This window comes from Eublepharis macularius, chromosome 3, assembly GCF_028583425.1.
Source record: "Eublepharis macularius isolate TG4126 chromosome 3, MPM_Emac_v1.0, whole genome shotgun sequence".
Classification (NCBI taxonomy): Eukaryota; Metazoa; Chordata; class Lepidosauria; order Squamata; family Eublepharidae; genus Eublepharis; species Eublepharis macularius.
This window is the reverse complement of record NC_072792.1, coordinates 127,007,181-127,018,721: the sequence shown is the minus strand read 5'-3', so window position 1 is coordinate 127,018,721 and position 11,541 is coordinate 127,007,181. Positions and strand designations below refer to the sequence as shown.

Below are 11,541 nucleotides of genomic sequence, written 5' to 3'. Positions count from 1 at the left end.
GTAACTCACACTTGGACATCATTCTAAACCCCCCCTCCCTTGCTGGTGGCCTGGCAAGGCACACCCCTGCCGCAGGCTGGTGGCAGAGGCCAGGACAGGCAGCCAGATGAGGCATGAGCAAGATGTAAGTCCCTGCCTCAGCACCAGGGGGTATGGTGGGGCACGGTGCAACTTACTTGGTTCCCAAAGCTGCCCCAGGGCTGGGCACGCCCACTGCAGAGGCAGAAACTTACGCCGTGAAAAATGATGGCATAGTCCATTGGCACCCATTTTACAGGGGTAAGTAGGGGAAGGCGGCTGGAGGCTCTGCCGTGCTGCTCCCACCTGTGAGGACTTGGAGTGCGAGATGGGAGAGAGAGAACATGGTGGAGGGGGAAGAGTGTGCTGTGGGAACTTTGTGAAAAATGGTTGTACCTTGCACTCACCCAGGGAGGAGAGCTAAGTTCAGACTCTGACTAATAACTGCCACCTGAGTTAGTTTGCAGTTTCACCGACCTCTGAGTCCTGGCTCAGGGAAGGGCGAGGACACTCTGACAGGTATGCAGTTGGGGTGGCCGCCGCCCCGCCTTGCTCAGTCACACCAGCCCCCGCCTCCCTTCTCCCACACCCTCCCAAACGGCAGCTTCTGTAGCTGAAGCTTGCTGGGGGGGGAGGCTGGCTCCTGCCTATAAGCCAATGCAGCCCATACCTGCCAAGGAGGCAGATATTTAATGAGCCGTGCCTGGCACAGCTGTTGTAGGGCGAGCGGATTCTGAGGGCTCACGCCTTAGCTCCAAGCAAACACCCTTGGCTGGGCTCTCTCCTCCGACAGGAGAGATAGCGCTGCTGCAGGTGGGGGTGACTGGCTGCTCACTCTCATAACTCCCTGTCAATGGCAGCCACACAACCCCTAGACTCTCTCCCTCACAGGATCAGAGCTTCCAGCAGCCATGGAAGCAGACTACCCAGATGCGTGTGGGGGGAACTTTCTCGCTGGAAAGGCATGCATCATCTGGTTTCTGGCAGCGGCTGTGACAATGGAGCTGCTGCTGCTGCTGCCCCCCCCCCCATGGACAACCAGGATGCCGCAGACTGGGCTAGGCCCAATCCCCTTGCCACACATGTGTCTGTTTCCCTTTCAGGCATGTCACAGCCCATCAGGGAGGCCAAGGAGCACGGCCGTTCCAGCCCTGGTGATCCCCTTTGACTGCCATTCAAGTCAAGCCCAGGGAGCATTCCCCCAGGCAGCCCACATCTTAAACTTGCTCTTGTGAGGACCCCTCAAGGAATGGATCTCTCCCTGAAGCCTCCTGGGATGATGTTGTGGGTTGCCAGTGACTTCATCTGAATTCTTCATCAAAACTCAGTGAAAATTTGATAGCAAGTCCAGACTGAATGAGTAGTGTAGAAACAACCTTAGCTGGTTATTTCAAAGTAAGCCGTGATTCCTCATCTCTATTGCTTGCATGTACTTTTCCCCAGATGTTCTTCACCTGTCATCTTCTGCCCTCTAGTATTCTTATCTCCCCCTCATATCTGTGGCCCAATCCTTCCCCCAGCTGTCACTGACCTACTGCCCTTTCAGGTCAACCCCCTAGTTCTGTTTCTTCTACCAGGATCAGAGCTAATCAACCAATGACAACCTGTTCTATTGCCCTGCCCTCTGTGATATTTGGGCAAATGAGTCAGTTACTGCCAGCGGCTTTATCATTGTCACCTTCACCATAAAATCCCCTAGTGAATTCAATACAAAGTTACATTATACAACTTGCAAATAATAATCCTTTCTATCCTTAGACAGAATTGAAAGATTGCTATAAAGTATATACAAACAATCTTTTATAGGCTTAACCCACTTTTTAGGAACTTTAAAAGTTTGAAGACCTTACAAAATTCTTCTTTGGGCATATAAAATGGATAGTTATATAAACTCAGTTACAAAAGTGCTGAGAACAAAAAAGAGATAGCTAGATAAGAGTCAGCACAGGCTGAATTGGAGTTTATTTGTTCATGCCCACAGTGATGGCTCAAGGCCTAGGTTGCCAGTTTTTTATGAACAAATGACAAAGCCCAGTTGAGTTAGGCAGATCACCTGGCCGTTAAACACAATTTGATTATTATTGGAGTACAAGATGAGCATTTATACCACTAGTTTGGAAATAGGTCAGCCTTATATGCAGTGGAGTGGGGTGCTCTAGAGGGGAGTACGCTGCACTTCTCCAACCACCCAGCTTGCTGGCGCTGTCTCTTGAACTTGTGGGCGCAAGATCTGCAGGGGGTTGAAATCCGCTGCACAAACTCTGTATGTGTGGTTAAACCTCTACATTTCATCTAGGAGGCCAGTTGTGCATGCCGAGTCTGCATGATACTCAATATTGTACTGTTGGTGCACTGTAATAATTATTTACAAATAAATTTTCCTGTGCAGACGAGATGATCCAGTAGTGCACTTAGAGTGCCATATCAAATGATGTATGGATGATTTCAGAGTCTGTGTGTTTGGTTCAGCAGCATGGATGCTTGCTGACATCGAAGCTGGGGCAAATGCACTCAATAGGCACAGAGGCAAGGTATGCCCACCCCTGTCCCGTCACCATATTTAGGGCTGGAACATCATCCGAACCAGCTATTAATTACCATGTTGTGTCACTGACCTTCCCAAAGATTAACAGGTACTGGTATCTGGCTGGCACCAATTGATGCTTCCATTTCTATTCCCAATTATTTGTCAATGAATTAGTGGGCAGAAAGTTTACAAGACTGCTGTCGTGTAAAACATTATTATATTAGGACAGTGAATAGGATACATACAAGAAGAAAACACCTTGGTAATACCTATTGGTATTGCCACTTAGACAGTAAAATCTACTAAGTAATACATCTCTAGAACAGATGAAATGATATTTTTTGACTAGCCTAACTGCTTGGGAATCCTAGACAATTCCAATGACAGAATTTTGCAAGCTTGATGTACTTGCTGACGAATGTCAGTTAAATGTGTGTGCGCATAACTGTGTGCGTGCATGTGTGGAGAAAATGTATGCACAGGAGACCTCACTGGCAGCTAACTGAGAGTCTCTCTACACAAGACATCTTACAGGGGGACACTCAAGTGAAAGATCTTATACTTGGTCTCCCATTGTGGATACACATGCTCTGCTAGAGAGGCAGAGTACACTTGAATAGAAGACCACACAGAAAGTAAGTCACTTGAATGTCCCCGTGTAAGATGTCTCGTGTAAAGAGGCTGTGGGCTATTGCTCCATTTGGCCCAAGATCTATACTCCACTGCATTTGTGGCAGTCAGCCTCTGACTCTGCTTGGCTGAGCTGGTACAAGGGCTTAGAATGCTCAGATGCTCAAGGAACAAAATGCACAGCATCCCTAGCCAAACTGGCCTGTGGCAAATTGCTTCCTGACCCCAAAGTGGCAATCAGAATTACCCTGGGCGTGTAAGAAGAGGCCACGAGAACTAAGCACTGATGTAACCCTTCGTGATCTCCCTCTCATGATCTGCCTAGGTCATGTGGAAACACCATTCCCCCCCCCCCCTAAATACTGTGGTTTAGGAGGCAAGGGAGAGCAAGAGCTCTGTGGGGAGACAGGGATGATAACTCAAAATGAAGCAATATGGGCTGAATGGAGGTGATGGGTGGGGGGGGCACTGAACACACACTGACCTGATCAAACCAGCCTATTTGGCTCTTGGCTCTTTTTCACAGAAAGCTCTAACTAAAATGATTAGGCCCAGCCCTGTATTCCTCCGCCTCTGGGCATCCTCCCAGTTACCCTTTTGCTTCCAAAACATGGGGCCATCTTCAAAACAATTGCACAGTTGGTTATATGTGGAATTTAAAGCTGTAAGACAAAAGCTATTTGTTTTTCTAACAATGATAATATTTGGTTAAAAATAAAGTCAAAATTTTTAAAAGAACGTGTCTTCCAAATTATTTAAGTAAACCAGTGGAGATTTTCTTGCATGAATCCTAGAGAGAAATCCTCAGTGCGTAGCCATTGTGTGTGTACTACATAGCTTGAATGTTTGCTTTATCTAGCATGTCAGCAGGAAATATGATTTCTAGCGAAGCAGATTAAAAGTTGATAACGTTGTTCCAGGGGCTGCTCACTCCCACCATCTGGGGTTGTATTCTATCCAACTAACAGAACGTGCCCTCATGCATGATCTGCTCTGTTCAGTAAAGAGGCCCTGCCCTGTGCTGACATGATCATGTTAGAAATCCTCTTGAAACAACAAGCCACACAACTCTCTATTCTCTTCCATTCCAGGACTGGGCTGCAAGGGAAAGGTTTCTGGATGGGCTTGTTACAAAGACTTGATTCCTGGCAAAGGAAGGAGGTACATGTGCAGAAAAGAAGAGGTGGTCAAGGTTCATGCCTAGGTTTGCCAGTCTCCAGGAAGGACCTACAGTTCTCCTGGAAGGACAACTGGCCCCCAGGCTACAGAGATCAATTTCTCTGGAAGTAATGGAGGCTACAAAGGATAGACACAGCCCTGCTGAGTTCCCTTCCATCCCAAAATTCCACTCTCACTTAGCCCTGTGCCCAAATCTCCAGGAATTTCCCCATCTGGAGTTGGCAACCTCAGGTTCTGTGCCTCTGAGCATGAACAGGGTTTTTCCCTTTAGGAAAATGAGGGTTTTTTTTCCTACAGGACATAGGAACAAAGTGCTTCTGAGCACAGACAAAGAGCACTTTCTTTGTGAAGGAAATGCAACCTTGCTTTTGTCTAGGATCCTGCTCCTTACCTGCTCCTTACCCTAAAGACAGCCAGAGTAGGGCAAAACGGGCCTCACAGAGTTGAGAAAAAATAGAATGAAATTACTTGACAAAGAGGGAGAGGGCTCTGCTCTGGCTTAGCTGTATGGCATCTGGAAGATTAACACACACTTGGATGCCAACTTGTTGAACGTGCCCTGCAAAAGGGCATCAGCCACCTCTGTGCACCACTTAGTAAAGGTCAGCTCTCCTCATGGCCGTGCAGGTCACAGGCATTTGCAATTTTCATGCACAAGACACAGCACAACAACACACCCTTATACTACAAATGTAGCCCCTACCCTCATGTACCACCTGAAGCCTGTGTTTACAATGTCACATTCCTCCACATGAAGAAAGGTTAGCGTAGACTGGAAAGGCAGTCACTTAAGTGGCCGCAGCTGCACTTCATTAACAAATGCAACCCCAGAGATGGTGCATGTACAGCTTAGTTCCTCATCAGGGAACTTTATATACAGTTCTTGTGTATACAGGAAGGCTGTATACACAACTGCTCCCATTTCTATGCTTTTGTCAGTTTTTCAAGGTGCCTCCATTCTGTGAAGTTGCTGCAGCCACTTACAAAGCGCCACACAGAAGTTGTTTCACACAAACAGTATCTCTGGGTGCACCATCTCTGTCCGCAAGTACACGGCTTAGCCTGCATATGGAGTTGTTTACATCAGCACTGCTGGCAAATATGACCAAGGTTATTGTCTTGCTTACAAAGGTATAGATGCTTATATTGGCTGTAACGAAATCATTGATTTTCCTTTCATTTCTTTGAAGCCCTACATGGAAATGTGGAGTCCCATTTAGCAAGGAAGGCTGGCTACAGTTCTGATGTGTTAACAACAAATGTACTGATGACCAATCTACTCTGAGGTGAGTTTTGGTCATATGTATGTGGGAAGGGAGACTGATCTATCAAAGTAGCACATGTCAGGTATAGATGTGGCAAGAAGTGTGCTGGAATGTGGTAAAAGGATCATTTGTATTGGCTCTCTGACTCTCCACAATTTCCTAGATGACGCATAATAACAATTCTGAATAGACAAGGCCAGAGATGTTTCAGTTTGTGTTCATTACTGTACATACCTGGACATTTCAATGTAGTGCTAATTCTGATCTTTATAAATACCGTCTTGGCTATGCTACACTATCAATGCCTGCTGCCTGTCCCTAGGTCCTCTTTGTTCCTATTCAGCATGTACACACTTTTTTTTCCTTTCGGTGTCTCACTTGTTGTCTTTCCATTCTATTGTTCTCCATGTCACCAAATGTCATTCACTTTCTAAAGATGTCTGGCTTGGAGCTTATATAGTGCAGGGCAAGCAAAGCCCACCCATCAGTGCTGATCCAGTCACATCTGCTCAGTCGTGCGATACGGTTGGGACTTTTAGAGCAGGGAGAAACTAAAATTCACTTTTTTATTTTTGCTGGAGTGCCTGACGACAAGGGGAGCACAGTTCTTCAGCGGATCCTTTCATTGTGGCAAGTTGCCTGTTTGATGGCATTAATTTATACAGACTCACTTTTTAGCTCTAGGTAGTTGAAATCATAGCAATGGCAATCTGAGAATGAGGTTGTGTTACTCACATGAAAGCAGGATACTAGGGCCATTCTTCCAACATGCACTCATCTGTAAGGAATGCAAAAATATGTGCTTGGAGTTGTGCTTCGTAAATAAAAATAGTCATGGCATCTTGATTCAAATGTGCATCTTTCTGTGTGGGCACCATACAGAAGAATAAGCACCGAAAAATTGCACTTGCAAAGATGCCTTGATGCAAGATAGGCAGAGCACAATTTCCATTTGCATTTATGTACGAGTCCCATTGACCTTCAGTAGGACTGATGTTCTCAGTTCCTCAAGAGGGCATTGCTGGGGTTAAGTGCTGACAGGGAAAAAAACCAGCTGGTGCAGATACCCACTAAAAAGGATGGTACTGAAGAACAATGCATTGGAATATGAAGTCTTGTCTTGGTTCTTCAGTGACAGATTTGTGTGTGTGATTATTGGATAAACCATTGAAGTTAGAAATAGCCTTTCCAGTACAGGCTCTTTATTAACAAAAATACTTGACAGCTATTTGCCCCAAATAATTCAATTTTCTAATAGAACACAGGATGAGAGAACCATATTGAAAATGTTACATTATGAATTTTTGTAGAAGTTGTGAGCACAGATTGAATGTTTCTGAATGATCTGATCCCGTTATAGAGTACTGTCTGTGATTTCCTTTAAATTTAGCAAGTTGCTTGTAGAAAACTTGAGGGAACAATACAAAACACAGACCTTTTCCCCTTGAACTAAATGCATTAGGTATGTGGTATTGAAAATGTCAGTTTTGAAAGATGATCTAACAGATGTGGTTGATACCAAATAGTAACAATAGATTATTTAAAAAAATATACACAATACTTGTTGGTTCCTGCTGTTAGTTGTAATCATTCTGATTTGGTACTTAAATTTGCATTGTGGTTCTTGAGGTAGATATTCCTATGAAAGGGAACATCACCTCAATTGGTGTAAATATGGGGCTTTTCGCTTGGTAGTCTGTTGGTTCTAGCCCTATACCACTTTGATTTATTCCCTGAGTTCTGCATGCATTTTTTTGCCTTTAGTTTTTGCTTCAAGATTTCGAGTTTTCCTCAAGGTTTTTTCCAGGTCTTTTTGAGGCCACTTTTACCCCAATCTTTTTCTGGAAGCCAATTCTGAGTCAATTTTTTCCTGATTCATAATGTTTCTTTTGGTTTTGTTTGTCCCATTCTTTCCCACCCACCTCCAACCTACTTTTTGATTATTGGACATTCATCATCGAACTAATCCTCCCCCTGCCTTCTTTTCCCCTTCCTAGTTTTGTTTTGATTCTTTTAAAACTGCATTTATTGATAGATCAACCTACCATTTTAATAATAAGTGCAGCAGGTTCTCTGAATCCTCAGCTTTCATTTTTAAAAAGGTAAGTCTCTAGCCCCTTCCCTTGAGGAGATACAAGGAAAAGGCATATCTCCACAAGGGAAGTGGCTAACCATAAATCTCATATCAATAGATTGTCCTAACATTGTAATAGAAGGTGCAGCAGTTTCTCTGAATCCCCAGCTTTCACTGTTTAAAAAGTAACCCTTTAGCCCTTTCCCTTGTGGAGATACGCCTTTTCCTTATATCTCTGCAAGGGAAGGGGCTAGATACTTACTTTTTAAAATAAATATATAAATAAAACTGGAAGTTTAGAAAACTTGTGGCACCTTTTATTATAACATTAGGTCAATTTATCAATATGAAATTGATTTTTTTTAAAATTGCAAAAGCTCTGGTGGCCTGGGGAGATGCGTTGGTGGCCACTCCTGGTTCCCAAAAAAGCAGCATGGTTTGAAAAGCACATAGCTGCTACTGCTCCAGGCTCTGTCCCAACAGAGATCCATATGCCCCACTGGTGCTAGCCTCCACCTCCTGGTTCTGGGCCAGCCTGCGAAAGGCTCATTTAAATCTTTTTTAAAAAAATTCAACCCTTATGTCATTCTAATGATAAAAGCAAGCACAAAATATAAAAATGGGCTATGCGTGCTGTGACATCACTGATGAGGACAGCACCCTCACTTGAAAATCCTGATTATTTAAGGCACGTGCAGAATGAAATAAACCAACTCCACAACTGTAAAAATGCAGAGGGAGGGAAGACGTGTAGAAGAACCGTACCCAAATTGATTCCAATGCTTGGAGATTGACTGCTAAGAAAATCAGGATTAAATCAAATGTGCAGAAAAGCCCTATATTTAAAGTTGTATAGATAATGTATACAAGCAATGAAATCTGAGAAAATAATAGCTTGCCTGGCTATTCAAATCCATGTGCTCTGAAATTATGATTTACAAATGTTGCACATGTACACATACCATTAAAATGACCACAATCTCTGTAAGTTTAAGAAATGGAGCTGATCTTTCATATTGTTACCCGTGTTAAAAATGTACTACCTCTTAATAGTCTGCTTCTCTGAATCACCATAATCAGACAAAGGTTCACTTGTTGTAACTACAAAACTGCTAAACAATAACAAATTATATGACTCATGAAAGGTCACACCCTACCACAAATTTTGTTAGTCTTATAGGTGCTACTGGACTCTTGCTCTTTTCTACTAGTTTTTTTTTACTGTCTGCTATGCTAAGCATTCCATTCCCGATACAGAGGAATGTGATATTCTCTCAGTCAGCAAACTTCAAATAACTAATTCCAGACTGGACTATTGAAGCCAATGCAATTATTCTGGAATAAGATTATTGAAGGTGTATCAGTTTCTAACTTGCCCATTCCTCCTCACAAAGGAAAAACAATGTACTTGTCCCCCAGCAACCTCCTGTGATTCATGAAAAGTCGGTGCCAGGTGGGTGGGGAGTGTGAGTGCTCTCTGGTGAACAAGAGCCAAGTATCATGAGAGGTTGCGGGGGAGGGGGGTGGTCGGGGCAGGAAAAATCATTCCTCTTCCTATTGTGCACGTGGAGAGATTACTCTATCAAGCCTCCTCTGCTAGCAGAAGAGGAAGGGAGAGGGCCTGATTTCCCCTCCCTTGCTGCAGCAGCTTATAATGTGGTCCTCCTGGAACTGGTCAAGCATTGGCTTCACAGGGGGTTGTTGGTGGAAGGGGAGGAGACTCTGCCTGGCTCACAGGATTTGAAATAATGCATTTGTTGAAATGTCATGGAATATTTGTCACCTTCATACGATATGTGTAGCCTAAGGGAATGTAATGTTCAGAGGGAATGTTCTGAGCTTCCCAACTTCAAGGAACATTTACAGTTAGTAAGACGAGAGAGCTATGGGAGATTTTAAAAGAAAGTAGCAACTGAAACATACTCAGAATGTATTTAACCCTTTTTATAGAATGTAACTTAATTATTGTCCTTTTTTTAAACAGCAAGAAATGGGTGACTGGAGTTTCTTGGGGAACATTTTAGAAGAAGTAAATGAGCACTCCACTGTCATTGGGAGAGTCTGGCTCACAGTACTCTTCATTTTCCGAATCCTGATCCTAGGGACTGCTGCAGAGTTTGTATGGGGAGATGAACAGTCAGACTTTGTGTGCAACACCCAGCAGCCTGGTTGTGAGAATGTCTGCTATGATGAAGCCTTCCCCATCTCCCACATCCGTTTGTGGGTCCTACAGATCATCTTTGTCTCCACTCCCTCACTGGTTTATTTGGGCCATGCTGCACACCATGTTAGGATGGAAGAGAAAAGAAAAGAGCAGGAAGAAGCAGAGAGGGCTAGGCAAACTCAGGCAGATAACGAAAACCCTGTACTTGATCCAGACCAGAAGAGCCCTATAGTCACCAAAGAAATAAGTACCAAGGGGATCAAGAAATTTCGTCTTGAGGGAACACTGCTGAGAACCTATATCTGCCACATCTTTTTCAAAACCCTGTTTGAGGTGGGATTCATAGTGGGTCAGTACTTTCTGTATGGCTTTCGAATTCTGCCTCTTTACCGCTGTGGCAGGTGGCCCTGTCCCAACCTTGTAGACTGTTTTGTGTCCAGACCTACTGAGAAAACTGTTTTTATTATGTTTATGTTGGCTGTGGCTTCAGTGTCTCTCTTTCTCAATCTTGTGGAGATCAGTCATTTGGGCCTTAAGAAGATCCTGATGGCTTTCAGAAGGTCAGCAGATCAACAGCCCGCAGAGACCCCAGAGAAACCGCTTCACTCTATTGCAGTTTCATCCATCCAAAAGGTCAAAGGTTACAAGCTGCTGGAGGAAGAGAAGCCGGTATTTCATTACTTCCCTTTGACAGAAGTGGGAGTAGAAACTACTCCTATACCCCCCTCATTCAATAACTTTGAGGAGAAGATTGGCATGGAACGTTTGAAAGACCTTTCCCGGGCCTTTGATGAGCAGTTGCCGTCCTATGCCCATATGGATGAACAGGATGAAGAGAAAGTAGAAGTGGGAGAAGAACCAGAACAGGAGGTGCATGAAGTGGCTGAGGAGGCACAAGAGCTGAGTGTGGAAAAGGTAACAGGGAAAGCAGAGGGAAAAGAAGTGGTGAAGCCCAAGGAAGAGGAACAAATGTTAGAGCCACCAGGAGAGGACTTACCCTTACCGCCAGCTGATATCACTGTTGACACAAGACCCCTTAGCAGGTTAAGCAAAACCAGCAGTCGGGCCAGGTCAGATGATCTGACTGTATGAAGTTATTGGCTCTCAGGTGGCTTCGAACAGCCACAAACATATATATCTCAGATGTCTTAAGGTGCCAAACCGGTCATTTTATGATTGTTCCTTATCAATGTTTTTGGCTAGAAAGGTGCTATAAAAGCTAGCTTGTCAGTCCTGTTTGGTCTACAGCTGGAGCTAGCTGTCATGTTATGTATTCAATGAAACAATTCCTCTTCTTTCTAATGCAGATGCCTCACTACTGTAAAGTAAATGCACTATATATATAGTACTGAAATCTGAGGAGAAAACTTCCCTAAAACACTGAGGAAAACAATGTAGCAACTGTGGTCACAACTGTTTTTATGTTCCTCTTTTCTCCAGGGATGTGGGAAGTTGATTTCTTCATTTTATTTCCTGCAAATATTGATAAATCTCTTAGCTTTGATATTTCTTTCTTTATTCTATGTTAGCTTGTAACGTCACAGTGTTGGTCCTTGCTCCCTTGTTGGCCTTGAACTTTAATTATTTACCTCACAAAAAAGGGATACTGGCAACTAGCATGGTTAAATTAGATCCAACTATATCCCTACAAAATAATGTAAGTTGAAATGTTTATGTATGAAGA

The 11,541-nt window shown here is 43.8% G+C and overlaps 1 protein-coding gene across 1 annotated transcript; it reads left to right on the top strand.

The window, feature by feature from the left end:
- The first annotated feature begins 9,683 nt into the window (after positions 1–9,683).
- On the top strand, positions 9,684–10,949 carry GJA8 (gap junction protein alpha 8). Its single transcript, XM_054973879.1, has one exon. The coding sequence runs from the start codon at positions 9,684–9,686 to the stop codon at positions 10,947–10,949; it is 1,266 nt and encodes a 421-aa protein (XP_054829854.1).
- Positions 10,950–11,541: the final 592 nt, after the last annotated feature.